General features: G+C 38.0%; 1 protein-coding gene across 2 annotated transcripts in view; it reads left to right on the plus strand.

Annotated features, from left to right (window-relative positions):
* Positions 1-26114, plus strand: part of TRAPPC10 (trafficking protein particle complex subunit 10) — an 84391-nt gene extending 58277 nt beyond the window's left edge. For both annotated transcript variants that reach the window (XM_014611183.3, XM_059720778.1), the window contains 12 exons: positions 1700-1840; positions 4326-4438; positions 5951-6465; positions 11874-12015; positions 13321-13479; positions 15279-15508; positions 17061-17161; positions 17700-17826; positions 18747-18917; positions 20539-20716; positions 21456-21650; positions 22843-26114. In XM_014611183.3, the coding sequence (XP_014466669.2) occupies positions 1700-1840; positions 4326-4438; positions 5951-6465; positions 11874-12015; positions 13321-13479; positions 15279-15508; positions 17061-17161; positions 17700-17826; positions 18747-18917; positions 20539-20716; positions 21456-21650; positions 22843-23081 (2311 nt within the window). In that variant the 3' untranslated portion in view covers positions 23082-26114. The remainder of the gene's footprint in view (positions 1-1699; positions 1841-4325; positions 4439-5950; positions 6466-11873; positions 12016-13320; positions 13480-15278; positions 15509-17060; positions 17162-17699; positions 17827-18746; positions 18918-20538; positions 20717-21455; positions 21651-22842) is intronic.
* The last annotated feature ends 522 nt before the right edge of the window (positions 26115-26636 follow it).

Genomic DNA, 26636 nt, shown 5'->3' on the forward strand with positions numbered 1-26636 from the left:
TATTTATTTTAGCTATTAATACAAATTGCAGTATGCAGATAAACCAATGCCTTGAGTAAACTTTATATTGAAGGTAAAGGAAATGCAATAGACAGCTGTTTCCTTGCTTCGAATTCAACTTAGAACATCTGTGAGCTGTTAGCCAGTGGTTGCATTGGATTTCTGTTTGCAGATGCAATTTAAGATACATCTTTTGATCTATATAACAATTTTTGGTTTGGGTCCTGCCTACCTTGGAAACTACCTTTTTAAAGCAGACATGGCAATACAGCTGAGTTCAGCTGAAGAGATTTCATTAATGGTTCCCAGGTTTATATTTCAGGAGACTGAAGCGGGTAGTGGGGGGTTTGGGTTTTTTTCCCCCCATTTGGGTTCTTGTAAGCTGGAACTTTTTCTCCATGGAAATCCACAAGAGCCAATCTGACCTAGCTATAAAGTGAGGCTGAGCAAGTCACTCCAGGTTTTTGCCTAAAGGTAATAGGGGAAACTAAGGGATAATATGGAACTATTTTGCAATTATAATTGATATTCTCTCTCAAGTATTTCAGTTTTGGTGTTCTTAAAGTTTGTTGAATGAGCACATTTTTAATAAAATGCAAGAAATTTGAAACAAGGCTTCATCGCATGACATTGGGGAGAGGGGAACCTTGTTTTGTCTTGTTATGCTGAAGGCAGATTTGAGTATAGGGCCTTTTGTAGGCATAGTATCAGTAGCGTAACAAAGGGTGGGTGAAATGGGCACCAGTCCTAGGTACCCATTTAAAGGGGGTGGCAGAAGAGCAGCTCCTGGGGTGTCTCATGGTGCTGCAGCAGCTCCATAAAGCAACTGTAGCAGCAGCTGCCAGGTGTGGGGACTTCATGCCACTGCTGTAGCAGCAAAACAGGCAAGAGTGGGCAGACTCCTCCATGCCAGTTGTATCCATTAACTTTGAGGGCTGCCTTCCCTCCCTCTCCCCCCTCCCCCCCCCCCCCCCCATCTCCTCTTTCCACGTAGCATTTTGTCCATGGCACAAAAGTTGCAAATGACACCTCTGCATTGTCTAATATTGCTAACTACAGCTCTCTTCGCTTGGGTGAATTGTATAAATGACTACTGTGTGTGTGTAATAGATATGTCCATCGATAGATAAATATTGGTTATTTGGGGGGAGTGTACATACACTTTGCAATAATAAGTGTGTGTGTGTATTATACTACTGATACTATGCCTACAGAAGGCCCTATACTCAAATCTGCTTTCAACGTAACATTACAAGACAAGGTTCTCCTCTTTCTAATGTTGTGCGATGTAACTTTGTCTCAATTTCTTGTTTTATTAAATGTGCTCGTTCAAGTTTTAAGAACACCAAAACTAAAGTACTGGAGAGAAAATATTATTTAATTGCAAAATATTTCTGTATTCTCTTTATTTCCCCTATTGCCTTTAGACAAAAACCTGAGTCATATATGTATGTGTGTATATATACAGCCCCCCACCAATAATGGTATATTATCCACAAAACTAATGACCTGATTATTCCTAGCAGTATGATCTGTGAAGTGCATGTGGCAGTACTTAGTTAGAGAAAAATGGCTACTTTTGTTAATTTGCTAGCATTTGCTTTTTAAAAAGCATGTGTTAGGTTTTGTGGGTATGGTCAATTAGTTGCACTAGATCATTTGTAAACCATTTTTTTTTTTTTCCCCTGTATTTTCTAAGGAGGAAGAAAGGCCCACAGAAGGCAGAAGTCTATCTTCAAGGAGCTTTGAAAACTTACCTTGCTGAGGGCTGGGCATTGCTTATAACGCATACAAGAAAGCAGTTGGCAGAATGTCAGAAACACCTTGGGCAAATTGAAAAGTATCCTCTGTCAGCCAAACCTGAAAAACTCATTGGAGCGAGATTGATAACCTATTTTCTAGGTTAATTTTCAGTTCAGTTTTAGGATGGAGACCATAGGCAGTGAGATGCAACCATTAGAGATTTCTACAATCCATTCTTTCTTTAAAACCTCTTTTATGGGTTTTAGTTGACCTGTTCTCCACTTAAATGCCTGAGTCTTTGAGAAAGAACTGACAAAGCAGAGATAATATGAAGCATTTTATTAGTGTAAAAACTGTAAAAATGTAATGGTCTTTTCTGTTTATACCTGTGGAAAGGATATTCTAGCCCTATGGGCACTTATACACATACCATTTTGTCCTGTGATGCACCAGAGTTCAGAATCAATTAATCAAGTCTGCTCCACATGTAAGCTGTGTACATTGTGCCGCAGTGTGTAGTTGTATAAGTGGTGAAATGCGCATCAGCATGCAGAAAATGACAGCGGTGCACTTTTGATCTAAAGCACTTCCAATGTGTTTTAGTTCAAAAGTGTGCCACCGCCATTTTCTTGGCACTGATACACATTTCGCCACTTATACAACTGTATGTGCTGCAGTACTGGACACTTTTAAAAGCACCTGGTGGTGTGGCACAAACGTAAGCAACATAGGGCATTTGTACACTTTTTTGAGCCAGTAAACGTTGCGTTAGATATGCTTACTGCATATAAATGTACACAGTCTGGGTTTAGTGGGTTGTCCTCCTACCGTGGCCCCTTCCTGCATCTAATCTACCATATGTTTTGCTAAGATGCAGTATATAGCATGTTGTCTTGTGTTTAAACCTGAACATGAGAATTTAAGACCTTTACTTTATTCCTAGCTTTGCCTTTGTGTGCTGTTTGACAAATGGTATAAAAGCTCTTTGCCTCAGATTTCTAATTTGACCAAGATCCTCAGATAAAAGGTGCTATATAAATGCAATGAATTTATTGCAAGGTACTGTGATGTCTGGTAGAGAAAGCAGAGCGATCTCTGAAGTTTGGACAAAGTTTTTTTTTTTTATCTTATCATACTTCATTTATTTATTTATTTATTTTTTAATTCCTTTCCTACAATTAAACCTCAGGTAGCCAAATCTTATTCTAGTTCATGTTTTGTTAATGTTTCATAGTTGTGAGCAAAAACAAGTTCCTTTCGAGAGCAGGATGGTTTCTTCTTTAAACTCTCTGGCTTCACAGTGCCATGAAGTACTTCCCCATCTATGATAACTAAGGTTACAGATCAGGTTATTAACAGAACAAGTAGATTTTAAATGGCTTTTGTTGTGCTAACACAGTATGTTCCTGTGTAGCCTAATGAGTAGACCTGAGAGTAATGTCACTTTAATTTGATATGTATATCATAATCCATGGCTTAAATTATTTTGATCTAAAATAATACACATATATTTTAGATTTCAACTATGGTTTATGATCATATTGTATCAGCATTTACAATCACAACTGAATAGGTTAATTCAGTTAGCTATCTATAGTCACTTACTGAAATGGGGTGCAACTTAATCTCTTTAACAGTACCTGTGAACGAAAAATGCAGTCATCTTGTAGATATTGAGGAGTTTGGTAGTGCTGGTACATGAACATTTTATGCAAGGCTATCCTCATACAACCTGCAGAAATGAGTGCAGCATTTTTAAGTCACCTCTGGATAATGTTTTTTTTTAAGTACTTAGTTACTGAAGTTGCTTCTGAAAATAAGACCTAGAAGCTGATGTTAAGGCTCAGGTTATTTTTTCAGTTAGACTTAGTGCTAAAGTGAATAAGCCTCCAAATCATGTTAGTGCTTTTGAAAAACTCTACTCTGTTTCAAAGCATAATTTTATGAAAAATGGTTCTTAACCAGTAACAATGCAGTCTTGGTAAACAGTGGAGAAAGTTTATATCCATAGAAGCCCAGGAGAAATATATCTATATCTGTAACTAGTTGTATATAGATACAGACATACATAATTTAGGTATGGTAAATGCTGCTGTTAGAGCTGGCAGATAACCAGAACTGTGAAGGCTGGAGTTCTGTGCACCAAATGTGTAGTGCATACCAATAAATTAGATTGTAATAAAATGCTAGAGTTTTATTTTAAATAGTGGGCAATGTAATATATCACTGTTTTGGTCATTCAGGGTTTTTTTTTCTGTGGTTAGTTTAAAAAGATTTTTTTCTACTTAGTAATAGGTTTTTATATGACAGGCTGGCATTTTTTATGTAGCAAAATGCAGATTAAATATGAAGGATAATGAAAAGAACACTTTTATTAAATGATCTTCAGTCAAATTAAAAGATGTTTCTGTAATAGGCTTCAGTGATAGTAAACCTTTTACTGTTTTCATTTCTAGCAGGACTTTTGGTTAATAGTGAAACAGCTCTACAGTTTAGAAAAGCAATTGCAGATCTCTCTTTCCACTAAAATATTTGTTAAATATACTGATGTTTCCTCACATTTCCTTAACTTGACGTGTCAGCTATCTTCAAACAAGTAGCCTTTTAGCTGCTGATAATCACTTAACAGAAGATGAACGTACACACTTCTGCCAAGAAATACTAAATTTTGCCAATCAACAGACAGAGGGTCAAGGTGAGACTGGTTTTAAATACTTGACCATAAAACTTCAGCTCCAGTATGTGTCTTTTTTCTTCCACCCCTCAAAAGAAAGGGTCTTTGTGATCATAGCTTATTTCTTGCTCCATATGTAGCTTCTGGACTAACATTACAGCATTTCTTACTACAGTAATCAAGTATTATTTAATTTACTTTGGCTCACCAGAGAACCTTGTTCCATTTCTTCCATGGGATCCAGAAAAGATTTCAAGGGTGGTTGGGGTGTCTGGCTGCAGTGCTTCCCCCATACTGTCCTGTACCTATATCTGCCCTGTCGTATCTGGTAACTGATTTACAGTGGGGGAGCAGTTCTGGGAATGGTAGCTGTGGCAGAACCTTGCTGGGTAGGTGGGACAGAGTCTTTGCTACAACCCGCATCATGGCTATTTTTAATGGCAACTTTGCCGATATTGAAGTATTGGCTGACTGGAGGTTGCTGGTAATTTAAGAACTCCCTTTTTCCCCATATTTTTTTGCCTCTTGGTGTCTATGCAGCATCTCTGTTCTTGTCTATGGCTTGTTATATTGATAGTTTCTCACTCTTTTATGTAGTCCTATAGTTTTCAGCTCGTCTCAGTATAGTCATATTTTTGCAAAAGTATACCCTCATCCCAAGAAAAAGGTAGAGAGTAAGGTTTAACTTTCTGATGACATTAGTTCCAGTTGCTTTAAAGCTGGCTACTTTTATCTTTGGTTATGAAATAGTTCTGAATATGAATAGTGTTACCAGTTGGAACCATGTTGTAATTGCAGGCAGACCCAAAGGTTCTTGGATCTTCATCATTTTGCTCCTGGAGTTGTTGAAGTGCTACTTGTATATGGCATAGAAATAAATGAGTATACTCCCAGTTCTGTGGGGTTTTGCAACTTTTAAAGTAGACTAATTTTTTGGGTCCTCAACATGAGCTTCTGTGGTAATAAGCATATTTCTGAGAGAGGGACAGTGATAAATAACTCTTTTATACTATAATACTGTATTCTATTCCTAGCTTTTGATGTTTTGTAAACTGTTATTAAAGAATTTAGTGAATTTTCTTAGGTTTTCTGTTTTAGCTTTCTAATCTTTCTCTGTAGGTTCTGGTTTGCCCACCAGAAATAGACTCGTGAGTCTAATAAATACTATTTTTAACAATACTGGAGGATAATAAGCTAACTAACCTGTCTGAATACAAGAAAGTGTCTGCTGTCTTCTACCATCTACTGCCTCTGTTAGGGCAACAGTTGTTCATTCTTTCCTGACTTGTTTGCACTGCTTGATTTGCCTGTCTAACTTTTCATCCCACTGGCTGCAGCTCCACATACAGTTCCCCCTTTTCCCATGGGGGAAAAGATCCCAATAGATCTTGTCCCACTTAGTGGAGGGAAATTATAAGCATTTGTATCAATTTTGGCACAGGGGCATTTTTTAAATTTCTAAATTTAAAAAAAGTAAATGGAACATCATCAATAGCAGAGTAGAATAAAATACCTGTTTTTCTGTATTTCCAGGTGAAAAGGTTATATTGTCTATGCATTCCTTTGCACAGTTGAAAACTCTACACTTTGACCCGCCAAATGCTGTGGTCCATGTGGGCGGAACATTATCTGTTGAGCTGACTTTGTTGAGCCAAATGCCCATCCCAGTCCAAGTGGATCAGATTGCTATCAATGTTCACTTCAGCATTGAGAAAAATAGCTACCGGAAAACGGCTGAATGGCTCACCAAGCACAAAACGTCCAATGGTATTATCAGCTTCTCAAATGAGGTTGTAGGCTTTCCTTTGTCAAGAAATAACTTACCAGCATTGGAATTATATGAAATGTATGAAAGGAGCCCCTCAGATAACTCTTTGAACACAACGGGAATCATCTGCAAAAATGTGCACATGCTACTAAGAAGGCAAGAGAGCAGCTCATCTCTGGAAATGTCCTCAGGAGTGACCCTGGAGGATGGGGCTCACATGTTAAAATGTAGCAATTTAATACTGGAACCAGGGATCAATAGAATAACATTCAGAACTCAGGTATGTTTTTACAGTTGAGTGAATATAACACTCATGAAAGAAGAAATAAAAGTACTGTCTAGAAAAGGGCATAGTATTGGACAAGTAGTATCAGTATTGCATCTCTGCTGCAGCTTTACTGATGCAGCTCAACATCATCTTCCAGCCTTCATTCCTGTTTTTCTAGACTGAAGAGAAGATAATTACCAAAAATGGGTAACTTGAAGGAGTGCACATGGGAGCTAAAAGTGAGCCCGTCAAATTCATGTTATTGTTTATCTGGTTATTGCTTCCATGAAAATAAAACCAGCAACTAGCATTCAGACGAATATTGCATCTCTCTCCCAACTGCAGTGTTCATTGTCAAGCATAATCCTTAAAAGTAAGGTCATCTGGTTTCATAGTTAGCTTTCCTGGAAAGTTTTGGGAGAGGGGGACATTTTTTGTAATGTAATCCTCCTGCGGGTAATCTCTGTAGCATCTGCTAGACTTAACTGGAGCAAATAAATTTTTGTTATTGGTTGCTTCATTCCAGAGTTTGATGAGATTTTGTTGATTTAGTAGCTATAGCAAACCTATTGCATAACAAACTAAAAAACATAAATAAATACCTTTGCAAAGTTAAGCATTTGACACTGGAAAATGCCAGAACTGGAATTGTCTTTGCAACGTTGGTCATTACAATAGCCTTTAATTACATTACAGGCAACCCCTGCTTAGCGTGGTTTCACTTAGCGCTATTTCGCTATAGTGCTCATTTAAAATTAATACCTAATTTCACTTAGCGCTGAGTCAGTTTTGCTATAGCGCTCAGCAAAGCAGCAGTGGCAGCAAGAAACGGTGAGTGACAGTGAGTGGGTGGTCTCCAGCAGGGGCAGGGGGTGTGGGGAGAAGCGGGGGTGGCAAGAAGCAGCAAGTTGGGGGGGGGGGGGAGGGGGGCAGGCATGAGTGCAGGGCCCCTGCCAGAATGCCGGAGCCAGCAGGAGTGTGGGCCATGGGCTAGCACATGGGGCCAGAGAAGTGGTGGCAGCAGGGAGAAGCAGTGAGTGAGGGTCTCTGTGGTGCCGGAGCTGGCAGGAACGTGGGCCGTGGGCTGCCACATGGAGCAGCCAGCAGGCAGGCAGAGGGGTGGGGAGAGGCAGCGACAATAGTAAGAAGCAGTAGTCACCAGTTATTTTTATTTACATGAATGCCTATGGGGAAAAGAGTTTCACTTAACACGGTTCCGCTTAACGCTCGGTTTTCCCGGAACCAATTAAGAGCGTTAAGTGGGGGTTGCCTGTATTGTATTTTTTTTTTTTCTCACAGGACCCTGGCTTATTCACTGCAGAAGATGCAAGGTGTGTAGTAAATTAGGCAGGGACCTGCAAGAAGAGAAATAATGCTGTTAAGACAAATGGGTGCCTACCTAGGAGAATGGGGTTGTATTTCTGACTCTGCTGCTGTTTTATGTGCTTGTGGTTTTGATGGTGGGAAGTTGTTTACGCCAGAATGATTATATGAGGTTGCTTATTACGTGTGCTTTATTTTGAGGTGCCCCACTTGACTAATTGGGCCTGACTTTCAGACAGTCAAAGCACTTGACCTCCAATTCTATGTGCAGTTATAAGTGCCTTTGTAGTGGAAACGTGCCTTGTAGCGGTAAGGCACTGTGGACCCATGGGATAATCATATGAGGACCGAAAGTGCTGCCCATTCGTCTAAAAATCTGTTCATAAAGCGGGTGTGGTAAATTATACACGCTTCTGAGGGGATGTGAATTGGGAGAAGTAATTGCACAGTGTTTTAAACATTTTAAAATACTTGTACAAAATGCTAGGTATTCTGAAAAATAGGCTTCTCCGTTTTGGGCACCCAGTGCATGGACTCTTACAAATGTTTAGCTTTAATCACTTTGGCTGGATCCAGACATGCAGGCAAACCTCTTTGTAACACCACAAACCGCCCAAGTTGCATGTTAATTAATGCACCACTAACTTGCAGCATAAAGCCAAAGTTTGCTACTAGGATTTTCTGATGGCAAAAAAAAAGCCCTGGGGGAAAAAAGCGGCGCAACCCCCACCAAAGTGGCAAGCACTGGGACAAATGGGAGAGCAGGCAGCCCTGGGCTGCCTGCTCTCCCATCTCCCTGTACTGTGGAGCCCCCACGTGGAGTTACTCTGTGCCCCAGCCAGCTGCTCTCTGGCTGGCTGGGGTACGGGGTGCCTCAAGAGGGGAAGTAGGCAGCCCTGGGCTGGCTGCTCCTCTCTCTGTGTGCCTCAGCACAGACAAGACGGGAACAGGCTACACTGGGGCACAAAGTAGTGGCACAAATTTGTGCTGCTGCTTTTTGTGTGCATACCCCTGCCCCTTGTGTGCTTCAGTACAAACAAAAACCCTCAAAGTACTCCATACCTGCTTAGAGAGGTGTCCTTGTTAATGTTGGTTAGAGTAACTTCCAAACTGAAGGGTGTTGCTATAGGAAGAACAGTGCTAGAGAGCAAGAGAGCTATATTCAGCACAGCATCTGGATGGTATGCAGTGAACAAAGAATGAGGAAAGAAAGTACAAGGAAAAGATGCAAAGTGAAGGGGGAAAGGGTACTGTGAAGAAAAACTGTTTTTTGTCATTATAAACCTCACACTTTAGTTTTGGCATTTCCTAACTTGTTGGTACTTAACTTTGCAAACTTTATATAGAGATGCCTGAGAAGGAGCATCAAGTTTAGGTATGTGGGTGATACCTAAGAACCAGAAGATTAGCAATGCTGGTCATGAAATTTCTTCCAGTGTTCTCATTGCATATTTCAGTTGCTCCATTTCTCCTGCAACTCAAATCTTTCATATTTCTGTTCCTTTTTTCTTATTGTCTGTCTCTATCTCAAACTGTGACATTTTCTGTAAAGCCTGTTAGTGAATGCAAGGTTATTCTGCTCTCTGCCTTCCCTTTTCACGTTCCTGCAGCATGAAGTATTAGAGATGCTCACTGTGGAGCAGGCTGCCACTGTCAGCTTGTATGGGTAGAGCTCAACCTACTGAAGATGGGAGTTCATGTTGGTACAGCAGGGGCTTTACCTGACCCCTGGCATCTGTGTGATCCTTGCACTGCCTGTGGACCTAATCATTAGGGTTTTTGGTTTTTTTTAATACCTCCTAGGAGGGAGCAGAAGACTGTTCCCACAGAATATGGGTCATGTGGATGGAGGCTACAGAATAGGGTTTTAGAAGACTGACCGCTGCAAATATAATTGGATCCAAGGCTAAGGAATCTGATGAGGAGAAGGCTTTTAGGGGCTTAATGTACACAATCTCTCTGGCATTGTCAGTAGGGCTGCTTCTACAGTTCAGAAGATTGCTTCAAGATGTAATATAAATGAACATATAATTTTACGATTTTAAATTGTTTAGCTAGATCTTCATGGTACAGGCATACATTTCTTGTGGTCATTATTGTAGGAAGGACAGCCTATTTTCTCTTCTTTAATTTTGCAGTCTCTCTCCCTAGTAAGGGAACATTAAAAGGAAATTATGCTCCATTAGCATGAAGAAATCCCAGCTTCCTTTAGAGTTGCACAAAGCAAACGCTACTCTCTCTTGAGAGAACTTCAGTTTCTAGAACTTCCTCAGCAATGTCATATTACTTGGATAACAGTCATAGCTTCTTTAAAAATACATTAGATATATTGGACTTCAAAATAACACAGTATTTTGAGATGTTGACATCTCTTTTGCTAGGTTATATAAGAGGTGAAAGAAATAAGGGATTACAGAATAGTTCTCTTATGTTTGTGGATACAGCATTCAGTTGCACTAATGAAGGACAGGAAATGTCTACCTTCGTATGGGATGTAGAGGGAATTCGCCCGGGGGGGGGGAAGGGAGGGATCTTTAGCTGGCCATTAACATATCAAGCCAACTTTGTAGTGATTCTTTTAGCCAGCTTACAGAACGAACCTCCTTAAATGTACTTGTCCAAGTGTTATGCAGATTATTTCTCCTTTGGCTGCTAAAAATTGCTTGGGATTTAAATTATAGGAAATCTCTTATTATCTTAGTAGATAATAGGCAAAAGATAATAGGCATTAATGCATATTTACAAGCCAAAAAAGTTAATAAACTGATAAGGCTTTGGGACTGGTAATGTAAAGCAAGTACAGTACCACTGACTTCTAGTTGAAAAGTTGAATTTTCACTGTCTGTGACATGTTCACTGTGACTGTGTATTTTAGTGCTTTGAGTTACAGATACAACTGTGTATTTGTTGCTTTCACAACTGATAGAGTGTGATATGAAACAGATAATATATCTTTGCCAAATGTTCTTAAACATTATACAAAGTTATTTGGAAAACATGTGTTCAAAATACTGTGGATCTCCAAGAGGCTAACATTTTTCTTCTGTTAGCGTGACACCATTTGGATGTTCAAGTGCTCCAGTTCTTTTTTGAGGGATAAATAGGTGGATCATTTCAGCTTTTTAAGTTTTTCTTTCCACTTTTCCCAAAATTTCAATTCTGCCATGAGGGCAGAATAATACTAACAAATATCTATGCACTCTCTTTGCTATTCAGTAAGAAGCCTCCTCATAGGAAAAGTGGTGAGGGAAGTGGGGGGCAGAAAAGGAAATAACCTTCCCGTTCCCAGATTTTCAAAAAGGTTGCTAAGACAGACCACATCAAGAATTGAACAGATATCATCTGAAAGTACATGTACTAATGTATGGCTTTCTTTATAGTGTCCCATCCCATCCTGTCCCATCTCATCCCATCTGCTCCCCCCCACCCCCATTATAAATATAAAGTATCCCACAATTTTGTTGAAGATTTGGGATACTTTGAGATAAATGTATTACTCAGACATTGATGCCTCTATGAAGGAGGGGGAAAAGTGAGAGAAACCAGTGTATGCCTACCTTGATTAAAGGCTGTGCCTAACTCAGACTTCGTGGGTTTTTATTCATGCCAGGGAAACAAACACTCTTACCACTGCCTAGTAAAAACCATAATAATGGGTATAATTTACATGTTAATGCATCTAAAACATAGATATAAAACACTGTAGACTCTGACTGCTCTGATAGGTCCTTCAAATAACTCTTAGTCTATTTGAATCAGCAATGCTTGATATTTCTGTACATTTGTTCCTGAATCAAATGGATAACATTCCTACAGCTGTACCTTAGTAAGTGGAGCCTTTCATGGAAAACATTTCAATAGATATTTGTTTGAGGGGAAAAAAAAGGGATCTTAAGGGATCTTTTAAGAACCATTTCGTGGATTTCTTTCACTTCTAATTTCTATTAATCTCTACAAGGATGGACTTAATGGTTTTAGAATTTTTTCCCCCCAACTGTTATAAGTTCATTGGAAAGAGAGGTTTTACTCTAGGAATGTAAAGTCATAATTGCTAGCTTTGAAAAACCTCCATTTTAAAAAATATTTTCTCTTCAAAGGCCAAAGAACCTGGGACATACACACTCAGGCAGCTGTGCATGTCAGTGGGAAAAGTGCAGTTTGTCCTTCCTCATATTTACCCAATCGTGCAGTATGATGTGTATTCTCAGGAGCCTCAATTAAAAGTGGAGCCATTGACAGGTAGGTAGACTTGGAATGCTGAGGCTGTGTTGATGTCAGTTTTGCCTTCTCATTGCATGATGTGTTTTCATTTTTCATTTAATTTAGAATGAGTTACCTTGCTCTCTTACAGCCCTCACTTTTTTTTTAAACTTCTAGTGAGAATGAAATTTATATCTGTGAGTGTTCCTCAAATTATCAGTTACATTCTTTAAATTAAATGACAAGCGAGTATTGGTTCATTTCAGAGTCTGGATTAGTCATGAGGAATATTTGTGCGGCTTCAAATGATTAACTGGAGTATGATCCTGCATCGCTGGAGGCTGTTGATTAGGAGACTTGAATATTGATCTAAGGGCATCGTTGACTCTGATTCTTTTACTGATTGTTTTGTGTCACTGCTTATCTTTTGGCATTTAGAGAAATCAATAGAGAGGCCCTGATCTAATGTTCTTAAAATCAATACAGAATCTTTCTATTGAATTTAGAGAGAGATTAATTATTATCTAATACAGGTCTTGCCATCACAGTGTTTGAAAACTTTCCAGGTATGAGAGATTTTACTGGTGAGGTCCCTAGAAGGGTTTGTGAAGTTTTCTGCTTAATTATCTTCTCTTGTATAAGAGACTGTTCTTAGGTTCTACTCTTTTATAAGACGTTAGTTTTCCCTTTCTTCCCACAGCTCTCCCTGCCACCCCCCCCCCCCCATTTGTATTATCGTGGGAAAACTTTCTCAGAGGAGTATCTTAAAATGCATCTTAAAGGCTTAATTTGCCTGTTTCTGAGAGCATATTCTCAACTGAACTTCCTTGATTGAAAACACTTTGGGGATATTGTCACTGCAGTTAATGTAGACACGTCGGAACTAGGTAGCTCAGGTACTGGTAGCAGCATAGTTAGGCTGGATGGAGCATAGTGTGCACTATCTAGCCTGTCCAAGAAGTTGGGAAAATTTTGGGGTGGCTTACCATTACACCAAATTGTTCTGACAGCTCTACTACTTGTAGAACACAAACTAGATAGTTTATGCTTGGGTATATGTCTACATGAGCCAGACTCACTGCAGTGGTAGACTTTGTCCCCAGATGAAGAGCGGCAGCAAAAATTTAGATGAAAGAGCAGATTGCCCCAAATTTAGTGGCTGAGACTCCTTATGTTTTTGGATGACTTCTACAATGAACATGCCCAAGTGTAAAAAAAAAAAAAAAAAAAAAAAAAAAAAAAAAATTACTTATAGATATCTACAGATAAACTTTTAACAGACAACTTTAGTCATTTTAATGAGTCCTGGGATAAACTAACAATGTTTGTTTTGATTTTATTTAGACAGCCTTTTGGCTGGTATTCCTCAGAAGGTGAAATTCACCGTGACTACTGGCCATTATACCATGAAGAATGGCGATACTCTACAACTTAGTAATGCTGATGCCATGCCTATTTTGTACCATCCAGAGAGCAAGGCAGTGATCTATTCCAATACTAGGGGTGAGCAACAAAGCCAGCATTTAATGATCTGTAACCAATCTGAAAATGCAAGAATCCTCTAAAATATTGTGTGTGTAGCAGTGCATATCAGCAAAGTAGTATTTGAAACTTAAGAACAGGACTGCCCTAATATTCAGTGACCACCATCAATTAGATATGCTTTGGATTGCAACTCGTATTTCTGTGCACGTAAACTTCTTGGAAGTCTCAGTCCATCCCTACCATCTCTGTTTTTGGAAATAGCTTGTAGATGTGATCAGTTTGTTTTAGATTTTTCAGGTGTGGTTTTTTGTTTGTTTGTTTTTATCGCTGTAGTAAAGACTAAATATACTCTGAGAGGGGTTATTTTACACACTGTTGGCTAATCACTGGAAAATGTAATTTGCTTAACAGATGACTTCTAGTAGTGTGTTCCTACGTGGGGCTGCACAACAAAGGAAGTCTGGTTGGTAGCAAGTCCGGTGATCTTTCAAAATGTTCATTAGATCATCTTTTACCAGAAATGGTAGTTCATTCAAGTTACAGGGTTTGCCTCATTCTATCTAGCTCTGACTTAGCATACTTTGAGTTTTCTTTCAAGCCTCCATCACCTGTGAATTGAGTTTTCATAGCGAGTGGTTGAGTTCTTGAGGCAGTTGTTCTCCTTTAAGATGAACTGAAACCTTATTCCATCTGTTATTTGTCTTGGCTCTCTGGGTGCACCTACATGAGATGCTATCTCGCTGTAATAATGAGCATGGGCAGGCACAAACCATGATGTCAGTGCTACATTGCCTTAGCGACAAGCTATGTCACCGTAGCATCTAAAAATAACTCTGCTGTCGGGACTGCGAAGCAAGTACTAAATGACTGCAGTACCAAATGCAGTCAGCGGCACATGTAAACACACCCTCTGAGTAGAGGCCAGTGTGTGTTCTTGGGCATAGCTAAGGAATAGTGAGGGATATTCAAGTGAGTTGTGATTACTTTTTTGCATTGCCTGGGTGAGGCATTACCAATACCCAGGCTGTACTGTAACAAATTTAGATTTATAATTTCACTTTAAAAGAATGGTTACATGCTACAAATAATGTTAGTGCCCAAGAAAATGAAAATATTTGCTTTTTACTAGCCATAGTTTTGTTTAAGTAGGTGATATCCCAGCTTGTCCCAGATCTCTGGTAGTGTCTTCTCAGTCCTCTTCCAAAGCTACTGAAACTTATATGTATAAGCATAAAATGGATTTAATAGTCCAAATAGGGGAGAGATTACAAGTAGGGTGTATAGTCTCATTGAGTGTAATGCTGTATTGCAGTATGTTACTAACGTACTAATTCTTACTAATGTCTGTACACAGCCACATATTTTTAGTAATGTAAGTTTTTCTGAAATGAAAAGAATGATGTAAAAAGTGGTGTGAGACAAGCAGTGACTCTGGGAATGCTAAATTTGGCAGGTGGACATACTGAAGGAGTTCTCTTTATATAACCCCTTATGACTAATATCAGTGTTTTCTTGAACACTGGAGTTGGAGTACCAAGGCAGGTTTCAGACTGTCCTCCATAGTATGAGATCAGGCTTTATCACGGGAAGTCACTGTTGAGCTCTACAGGGTAGCCTTATAACCATCATCTACACAGATATAGCTCTTAGATACTACAGATACCTTTAAGTTGAGGGTTCCAGTTAAATCTGAGAAGGTATTTCTAATTTTTCAGTGTCTGGTTTTATAATTTAATAATTGGAGAATAAAAATGGTGACAGCAGAGGAAAGATTTGAGTCTAAAACTACTTTTCTCTTGTTACCCACACTCTTGTAGAGAGAGTTTCGCAGTCAACACTAACGATCCAATCTTCTGAAAAGATCACAAGCATTGCATTGCCAATGGCTCCTGCATATCACGTGATTGAATTTGAACTAGAAGTTATGTATTTGCCATCAGCTCCAGTAGTTGCAATGGAAAGAGAAAATCTGATAAATAAAGACCTGCACAGAAAAAGCAAAGAGAAGCAGAAAGCAGACAACTGTATGGCAACAGTTGACCAAAAAGTAAGGTGACATGTTTCTTTTATTAATAAGTAAATGAATGACCAAGGTCTTATATAGATTAAAATGTAAGCATCTATGAGCAAAGAGGGGTAGCTAGTTTGCTACCTCAAACTAACATTTGAATGTTAAGAGAAGTCAGGCAGGAGGGGAGTGAGGGGGCAGTGGCTTTAAGTCAGGGTTGGAGCTATAGCTGCAGGGGCTGCCTGCCCCCACCCCCTATCTCCCCACTCTTTATACTCTAATCCAAGATGAAGAGCTCCTCCCCATCCCCATGTTGAATGGAGGGGGAGAAACCTTGTCTTGGAGTTGAGTAAACATGGTGTATACCGAGAGCATAAGCTTCCACTGAGTGAGCTTGAGTTCACGAAAGCTTATGCTCTTTATATATCTTGGTCTGTAAGGTGCATATCTACCCTGCCTTCAGTATAAGCATCTGGCAGCTTAAGGGTTGTAAAAGCAAGTCAAACTATAGAAAATAAACAGAGATGTACAGATCATCAGAAGTATGTGCAGAAATGTACACTGTGCTGAACACATGAATGGTTCTCCATCACCAAATACTTGCTAGTTTGGGACACTGTCTTATCCAGATATTGTGTCCACAAGTCAAGTAACAATTTGGTCACTAGTAACACCAGTAATTATAGTTTCTCCTGATTTCATTAGATAGATGCTCTGTCTGCCAGCACTGCATGCCTGCACCCTACTGGGATATTGCTTCCCTATTAGCTAAGAGAGAATGTGCCCTTGCTGAATCATTAACACCATTTCCTGAAATGGCACAGAGTTAATAGAATGGTTCTGTTCCATGTTTCTCACTTTTCACTCTATTTTTGTAACTAAAAATCAGCACAGTAGGCTATGATGGCCATGTGAAGGATGACAGTCTGTTAAATAAATTGTGGATTGGTGAGCTTCTTCACAAATTGTAGTGTTTGGAGAGCAGGGTGGTGGAAGGCAGGGGTTGTTTTGGATTTCATAAACAGTAGGTGTGACGAAGAATGGACTTTCCTGCTTATATAAAGAATATTATTTCACTTAATTGGCATACGGTTTGTTTATACGTTCAGGCAAAATCGGCAGTCAGTTCGGGAAAAGCACTTGTCTTGGACCTCTGTGCTTATTTAAAGTACAAGTCTGTCACCTGTTACAGCATGCTTATGGTTATTGGTTATGTTACCATTATAATTTATTATGATATTGGAAAAAAGTTTCCAATTACTGCAGTAAGATGCTGTTGATATTTTCCAGCCTTCAAACTCGTGTGAAGTCATAGGTTCCCCAGATACATTAGCTTAAGAGTTGGAACTGGAGAGAAACAAAGCTGTATGTCTGCTTTTCATGCCAAAACAGCAACAATACACCTCAGACCTCCAGTTCTCTTTGGATTTTTGTTTGAAATAAAAGGGTTTTTTTTTCTTTTTTTTGGATGCATTCAGTTTCACTGATCAAGACCAAAGTTTTCCAATAAGTCTTTGGATGTTTGGAAAATTGCAAACTTAAATCTGCAATTGAACAGCACAAATGAGATCTTTTGTTTCTGTTTCTTCAGGTAACCATCGATTGTCCTTGGTCAATCTACTCCACCATTATTGCATTAACATTCAGTATACCTTTTAATGCCAAACATTCCTTACTGTCAGCTGGCAAACGGTAATGTGCTTGTAAAATATTTATGGTCTCTTTCCTCCTGCAAACTGTAGAAGTTAACATTCCACTGATATTCTGTGTGTAATCATCAAGGTGTGTGTGGGGTTGTTTTTGTAAGATGGTGATTTTTTTTTTTGTTGCCATCTTTTATAAAATACCCACCTAAAGATTTGTGCCTTTTCCCCTCCCACACCATCAGCAAAAGAACAAATGCAGGTCGGCAGTATAGTGTAGTCATGCAGACATAGGCTAACCTGGTCCACCTTTTGCTCTTATTTCAATTGAGACACAGTAAAAACAAATCCGTGTAGAAAATTAAGTGTACTGTAGCCCTGCTTTTGCAAACTTGTAGATTACAACTACTGAGTAGACAAGGAAAGAAATGCAATATATACTGGCTATTGTTTCTAATCTTGCTTGAGGTATGCAGTTAGGGAAAAAAACTTGGTAGTGTTGATTAAATGGTTTAAATATTGGAATTCATGTCAAAGCCAAAGTTGGTATACAATTTTCATCTTATTTTTAATTTGCTTATTTTTAGGAAATATGTACAAGTGTGTGTACAGAATATGTCAGAGCTTTGCTTCGAGCTTTCAGAGAACAATCTAAAAAATTCTGGTAATTACACAGATCTGCAGCTGGTACCTCTGAATTCTGAATCTCAACAGGTAAAGTGGTTTATTAATTCTTAAGTCTGAGGAATAAGATGAGCACTCCACAGTACAATTGGACTCTTTCAAATTTGGTGCTTGCATTGCTAAAAGTGTTATCACCCAGGAATATGGATTGTGTAAGAGATAATTGGAGACTGACACACCCAGATCCACAAAGTCAGAATTTTGTAATTTATTGTACAGTGTGTCAGAACAACTGTCACCTATTAAGGGTACCTTAGAAGCTAGGTTGCTTACTATAATAAACTTACCTTTGCAGGTCCAAAATTGTCTTAACGAGAATTACAGCCGATTTGCTTGGTTTGTTTGAGGTTTTTTTCTAATCCCTTCTTGCACCACTTTCAAAGCCGCTATGTAGTTTAGCAGAGTTTTACAGGAGTCTTTTCAGGAATAGCTAAAAACCAGAATAGCTGAGGTGTAGAAAACAAATTAAGGTACATTGACCAAGCAGAGGCCTGAAATTTGTTTCAGCTTCCCTTTGTTTGGTTTGAACACAGTTCTGTCTGGTATCCAGGAAAATGATGCACAAACTTGCACTTGAAAAACATGTTTAATCCTAACGGTTGATAAACAGGTTACTTATGTTTAGTTTTCCTTAAAAAAGGTACCATTTCTGAAATGCTAATGTTGACCGTGAAATTATCTTCCTTTTTAATACTAACATGATTAAGCCATAGCATACTTATCTGAGGGATTTAGAGGAAATTAAAACTTAGATGGTGGATTTAGTTCCATGAATTGATTTATTTTATATTGTGTATATAATGCATTTTATAAACTCTAAACAAGCATAAACTCTGAAAGTAGTGTATAATAAGAGTTCAGTAAAAATTTGCCTTCAGTAGGTCAGCAGTATAAAAGGCCTCCAGTAGGAAGACTTGTTCTTATGGTATGGATGAATAATTTTCTTTCAGCTCATATACAGCAAGCAGTCAGTATTCTTTGTATGGGAATTGAAGTGGATGAAAGAGCTTCCGCCATCTTTGCAGTGCCAGTTCTTGTTTAGCTTTTGTCCGGTTACCTCCGAAGAGCAGTCTTTCTCCCTGAAGCCATTCATTTATGAATTCCAAGTGGAAAATTTTTTTGTAAGTACATTTTTTAATCTATATATAGTACACATTAGGATGAATGAGAAGCTGAGGTTTCTGTTAACTATACCTCTGGTGATAAACCACTAGCAAATACTGTATTCATGTCACAGCACTAGAAGACTGTCAAGGTGGTAAAAACCATAAAAACAAAGAAGAGATCATATAATTATCATTAATAACAAAATTAATTGTCCACATTTTCCTTCCTGCCCTATACACTGACCCCCACTATTATTCTTGGACTGAAGAAGGGTACTGAGCTACTGGCTTGACACCGCCTTGACTAAAATGCCAATTTTAAATTCTTTTTCTGGCTTGCTATTTAAAAATTGGGCGTTTGAAAATCTTTCCCTTGTAGTGACTGAGGTTGTTAGTTCTTTTTATGAACTGTTTAAGTTTTTTCTTTGGCTCTCATTTTAAATACTTCCTTTTTCCCTTCCAGGGAAAAAAATCATTGTTCATTTTTAAATTCATTGTTCACTTGATCACTTAGCAAGTTTACTAGCCAGATGTAATTTAAATTACAAGGCATAAGTTCTTTAACCTTTATTCTAAATGTTGAGACATGTGGGCCTCTCTTTTCATTGAAGATAAACTGGCAAGTTATATATATATAATATATATAACTTTAATATATATATGAACTTTTCCTGGATTTAAATGGTGAAGTAGGCATAGTCTGCTCTCAGAATATTATGTTGTGTTCTTTACCTACTTGGGTAAACCGGCTTGGAATGTAGTTTTAGGTGCATTATGTAGTCTACCCACATTCAAATGTAACTAGTCTTCACTGATGTCTTGACTTAGCCTACTCTTCTTAGCTAAAATGAATAATGAACACAATAGTACATTTTTAGAAAACTTTCTGGAGCCCCTACATTTTGTAGTAAGTAACTTTAGAATTAACTCTCAAAATATGGTCACATTTGTTAAAGGATCTTGATGGCAAAAACAGTGAAATACCCTTTTTCTTTTCATGTACTGTTTGGAGTTTAAAAGTAGTACTATAAAAAGTGATCATTACTTACGTTAGTCTCGTAATGCAGGTGGAGTCTCATCACAACAAAAGTTAGCGCAAAGAGGATATTTCCAGGCTTTGGCTGATGGCCCACAGTCACATTGCTAAATGGATTCCTACCAAAGAGAATTTGTTACTATGAAAAATTTAGTATGATAAAAGCTTTTTTGGTTCTTGTGCCTGTAATAGTGTCTTCTTACAATGAGTAAAGAATATCTAACATCAAATATTTGCAAACACAAATTTAAAAAAATGCAGTAATAATTTGTTGCGGCCAGGGGGAATAGAGTTAGAGTAGCAAGAAAAGGAAGTAGTGCAAAGAAGAGATTCCAGATGGAGAAAAAGCAAACATGGCTGAAGGATTCAGCATCATTGTTGTGATAATAAACCATGTTTTTTAAAAGATTTCTACAGAATGAAATTTCAGCACACTTTTTACATTCATTGTAACAAATTTCCACCTGTTTGATTGTAGTAGGGTATGGCCATTAAATATGAATGTGTGACTTGCATTGAATCCACTGGTTAGCTTTAATTTGTGTAAAAACAAAAAACATATAGTATTTACAGATCATTACTTTTTTTCCCTCCTGCCAGACATTGTATAATGTGAAAGCTGAGATTTTCCCCCCGTTGGGGGCAGAGTATTGTAAAACAGGCTCACTCTGCTCTTTGGAGGTGTCAATCACCCGACTTTCTGACCTTTTAGAGGTAGATAAAGATGAAGCATTAACAGAATCAGATGGATACTGCACAACAAAACTTATGTATGAAGGTAGGGATGTTCAACTTTCTTCTATAATTTTTCAGAATGATGATGCAATTCTCATAACTTTCGTTTCCATCTTAGAATGTATTGATATCTGCCAATTTTTCCTGTAATCTTAATTGTGAATTGTATACATGAGTGAATATTCAAACATTTTCTGACTTGGTTGTTTGCAAATGTCTCATCATTTTTACATTGATCTTTGTTTTAGAATTGAGCACAAGTTGCTTTCAGTTTTCAAAATAAGTAGATATTTTCTTGAGCCCTGTTTTTTAAAGATGTCCATCAACAGGAGATGTAGAAGATATCCTTAGTGTATCTTTGGACATGAATGCCACAAGTATGTTCCCCAGGTGTTTGATCTGAATATTCTGGAAATGGGCTGTATCTCCTACCTTACAGCTTTACTACTACTATCTCTAGCTTTTCTCCTGCTCTACCCTTTAGTAAATAAAAGCAAAGCAAAATCTACCCTATTTTGGAGAGGAGAGATGCCAAACAAGGGAAAAATGGAATTTAAATTGACACTGGTATGTTATCAGTCTGTGACCATCTCTTCTCCCATCCTTTGTCTTGTCTGTTATAGTTGCAGTTACTTCAGAGAAGCTGTCTCTTACTCTGCATTGCTCAGGACACAAAAAGGCCCTGTACTCCTAGGCACTATTGTGGTATAAAATGTGTATGCATATATTTACAAAGAAACAGCTGTGTTCTTTTCAAAGACAGATTTCTCTCTCCTTTGCAGTTGTTGACAACAGCAGTAACTGGGCAGTCTGTGGGAAAAGTTCTGGGGTAATATCTATGCCTGTAGCAGCTCGAGCAACTCACAAAGTACACATGGAAGTGATGCCACTTTTTGCTGGATACCTACCATTTCCTGATGTCCGACTATATAAATACCTCCCCCATCATTCTGCTCACTCCATGCAACTTGATGCTGGTAAAGTTGTCTTAACTGCGTGGCAGACAGAACCTGGTGACTTATAGATATTGCATTCTGTGTTACTCACTTTCCTGTTGCGTGGGGGTTTACACCGGAAAGCAGTAGTAGTTGGTTAGGCTGCAGACCAATGCAAAGGCAGTAGTAGTAAGACCAAGTTCTTTACTGTAAGTAGTTCTCTGTATAAAAGTTCTTGTAAATTAAAGTGTTGTGTCTACATCACAATCCTCATCAAGATACTACCAACAGCTGACTTGGCTTAGAGTACAGTGCTTAGCCAACAGCTGTGGCCGTGAGAGGGTTAGTTATCATGGGAGGCTGTCATCTTAGCAGCTGCATGGCAGGCACAGTCTCTAGGCTTGCTGCTTTTCCAGTGAAGAAAACATCTTTCCTGCTTAAAAGGCACAGCCCAGTTTTAGGAGGCTGACTTTTTGGGGGAAAGTGTGGGTTGCATATGAGAAAATACTGTAATTCTATTCTAAATATACTCTTTTTGTTAGTTTTAGTTTTAATTTTGAATTATAGCTTTTTGCAACTTAACAAATCAAGATGCTGCTTTTAACAAAAATTTGTATTTTGCTTTGAAATATTAAATTGAAACTAGCTTAACCTGTGAGGTGGGTCAAGTTGAGCAGAATTATTTTAATTGATTGTTTTAGGTTTCGGTTATAATGGAATTAAATGAGCTTTGCTTGCAAATTAGTTATGGTCCTCAAAAGATACAATCCTATGCTGTTAGATTGCAAACAAACTACTGACTTTCTTGTCTGCTTCAGCCTTTTTTTTATAAACATTTCCCAATGGTGGGAACACTAAAGTAGACAAGGTCTTGGCAGATTGGCATTTACACAAGCTCTGATCAGGTGTACATGTAAAATCACAGCCGCATGGAGTCTTGTGTGCTTGCAATATTTTTTACCAGTGAATGCCACCACTACTGAAATGAAAATGTGCTGGTGGCGTACATTGGAGGGGGGAAAAATGATGAGAGTGGTACCAAAATGCAGCATTGGAAAATTATATTAAAAAAAAAAAAATCACACAATTGGATAACCAAGGAGGGTGATAAATAGCAGTAATTTGGCGGGGAAATCATCATAACTACAAGTAGCTATAGAGATAAATAGGTGTAATGCTTTAACTAAATTATGTTGTTCATATAGAATAAATCTTTTTTTTTATCCACCCACAGATAGCTGGATTGAAAATGATAACTTATCTGTGGACAAGAATGTGGATGATCAAGCTGACAGCAGCAGCATAAGGAGCAGAGGCAGCATACATTCAACAACTAGTGGGGAACACAAAGGTCTGCCAATGCCCCGTCTACAATCCTTTTCATCTGGTCAGGTTTTCAACTCCAGCACTGGCATGCAAATACTTGTCATTCCCAGCAAGGATGACCATGTTCTGGAAGTCAGCGTCACATGACAGCTCAGTGTAAACAAATTACAAAAACAAAGACCATTGAAGACTGGCTGTGAATGCACTTTAAAGGATTGTGACCTGCTTACTCTTCATTGTAACATTCTAACCCTAACCAGACCTATGGCATCTCAGCACTTACTGGCCATGGAAGCCTCAGACAATTTAAATGTACAGTGAAGCTTGTGTCCACTAGTTTATATTGCTACTTCAGTATGTTTGTGTACAAAGATTTTCTTTTTTTCCCCGTTTGATCACATCCTGCTGATAAAGATGCTTGCTGCAATTGGTCCTTTATTTATGTAACTTGAGCAGCCTTCAGATTTGCTGTTTTTTAAAGTAGTTAGATTTCTGTTCTCAAAATTTTTTCAGGTTGACATATACAGTAAGCCTTGCAATGTGGCTGTTAATGACTCAAGTGTGTGCCTTTCCAGTCACACGACTGTTTGGTTTTCTGGACCAGGATAGCTTTCAACGTCTGTCGATCAGCGCGCGTGATTCTGAATCCCACAGCAACTAGAAGATTTTATATATTTTTTTTCTCTTGAAGACTTGCTTAATCTCTTTTGTGCCTTGGGACATACGAATTACATTTACCCATAAATAGACCTTTGAGAAGGATACCACATAGCAGCCCATTAATTTCTCATACTCTTTTTAAAAAACAAAACAAAACATGACCCTTGATATGACCAGAGGCATGGCACATAAGTGGTTAAGCTAGGAATAAGCGTTCATGCAACCATGGTTTTTCCTCCAAACAGGTATTTAAGAAAATGAGAAATAGTGTTGGATCGGATATGTAATGTATTACTAAACACTAACTTGCTTGACTCTCTAAATAGAGTTGATTTCTCCCTCGCCCTAATTAGTGCTTACTTTGTGTATTTACAGAGCCATATGCTTTTGCACCTTGATTCTAGAGTTTTCTGAAAAAATAATGTAATTTAAAATAAAGATTACTTGACTATTTCCAGTCTACATATGGGGAAGGATTAAAGTCCTAGTATTGAACCTCTTCTGGTCCAGCAAACTGCAGTCATAACCATACCAACTGATTATTTTTCAGTTGTAAATTTTATTGTACATATGGTTGATTATTTAAAAAGTCCAAACTAACTGATGTAATGTCTGTGTATAAATTGCACCAAAAATCAAGGACAAAATAAATGTGTGTTTTTATTGGTGTGAAAGTCACAGCTTGTAAATAAGTGTAGTGTTTTAAACCTTTTCCAGCTCTCAAAAGCTATGTATTTTTGTATATATATATATAATGTATTTCTCTGAAATTCACTGGTGAAGTCTTTGGGTGGGGAGAAAAAAAGTCAGTGTGAACTGATGCATAATTCCAGCAGATGTGGCCTCTTAATGAAAGAAACCTCTACAATGTGAGCCTTAAAGGAATAACAGAAATCCTCTGCAGTTGTTTCCATAGGTTCTTAATGCATCTTAATAAGGGGGAGCACAGAACAGAATTTCCAGACACTTGAAGTATTTTTGTCTCTCTGTGTACAAACTTTCAGTAAGTTTGTGTGTTCATCACTTCTTTCTTTATGCTTTAGAATTCACTCAGATTTGGAGAATGCAATCATCAGTATGTTGTTATTTTTTTATCTTTAGAGGAAGGAAGTAAGTAAGTATTGGTTTTTCCACATCTGCCAGAAGTGATTGATCTACACTGCATTTAATATAAATTTTAATAAATGCGTTCAATTTCTTTTAAAACCGGAAGGTAGCAGTTGCTTTAGCATCACAAAACTTCTGCTTGCAGCCTTCTGGTAACTACAGTCTATCATTTATTTAACACTGGTGGAAGAAGGGTCACCACAACCAACATGTGAGAATAAATCATCCAAATGAAGTTTGTGTTTGTTTCTTTTTCTTACTGAGGGGGAAAAGCTTAGGTTGTCATATCACCTAAACTACTAAACAAGGTTTATTTGTGGATCAGCCTCTCGCTCTGATGTCTACTGAAGCAAAGGCCTGGAACATTAATGTAAGCTACTTGTTTTTTTGAGTTCCCAGTTGAGAGAGATTTTTTTTATTAGCATTTGAGTGATTTGTTTGCATTTTTCCTCTTCCATTTAAACAATCAACTCCTCATCGCTATGACAGTCTAGATATTACTATTTAGAGGCAAGACTTCTGCATATAAGATGGAGGAAACAGGTTGGTTTTATGTTTAGGAAAGTTTGCGGATGTAGAATAATTGTGAAGCAAAATTTAAAATGTGTAACTTAAAGAATTAAAATATTTATAGATATTTGTCAAACATGTAAATATAGCAAATGTAAAGAAAAATCCAAGGTGTAATTTTTGTGAATGTCATGGGTTTACCTGCGACTGGAAAAATTATAACTCTCCTTGGTTATTTCCTGCTTCTGATATGGAAATTGTTCACTTAACATAAGATTGACTTTTTTACCTGCAGTTCTATAATGTCCTATTGTCAAGATGCTCCACAGAGGAAAACTGTCCCATTATTAAATATTTGTCATTGAAGATATAAAAGAGAAATAATGAGGAAAGGATTTCCAGAAAGTTTCTCTTTTTTTTTTTTTTTTTTTTTTTTTTTAAATTCAGGTTCTGAGAGTGTAAGCAAAGAGAGAACCATTCTCTCTGAATGAGAATGGAAAAGAAATTGAAGAATGAATTAAGATGGTGTATCACACTAACTATTTGACTTAGGTCAAGGTTGCTAAAATATAAGTAGATCTGCTAGTACAAAACCGTATCTTTATTGCTGCTTCTTTCTGTGAAGGAATGCCCTTTCTCTGTGAAATTCATTTTATTCTGGATAAAACCCAAAGCATCATTTAGTATGGATGGCTGCTAGGATTCTTTGACTGGAAAAGGTGACAAGTTAGTGACTTTGACACTGCGGGTATTATGATTAATTCCATTTTCATGGTTTATTATTAAAGATCATTTTTCACATTGTTCTGTAATATATTGTTAGACTAAACACAAATTGTATTAAGATTGTTTAATGAAAATGTAAGCATTATAATTCTAAATATACATGTTTTAAAAAGAAAACCGGTTTCTGTGTTGCTATGATTTCTCACCCATCCTTTACAGTTTAGGTAACAAAATTGTTTAATGTGTTCAAGAGTAGATCTAGGCTTTTGAAAATGGGGTTGCAGGTAGTGTGGTGCATTAGAACAATGCACACTTTTCTCCACTTGGAGAAATTAAAAACTTATTAATATGCTAGGTGCCCAGAACTATATTATGCAGTTTCAGATCAATGCAAAGCTTTGTCCTGAGTATAGCTTTATTCAAATGTGCACTAATTTGCTAAAGCAGAGGCGCTCAGCCTTCAGCTCGCAGGTTGGGTGTAGCCTATGGGCCTATGACATCTGACCTGCAGAATTCCCTGTAAGTTGGGGAAATTTTGGTGGTGGGGGAACAGTGGCAATACTGCTGCCCTCCCCTGCTTCCAAATTCCTAAACCCCCTGTGGTGGGTTGGAAAAGAGCCATGTACCTGTAGTCTGCAGGTTTGTCATTGCCCTGAAATAGAATAGTTTTCTGAAAGCATACTGTTAGGTTTACAATAA

This window comes from Alligator mississippiensis, chromosome 1 (assembly GCF_030867095.1).
Source record: "Alligator mississippiensis isolate rAllMis1 chromosome 1, rAllMis1, whole genome shotgun sequence".
Classification (NCBI taxonomy): Eukaryota; Metazoa; Chordata; order Crocodylia; family Alligatoridae; genus Alligator; species Alligator mississippiensis.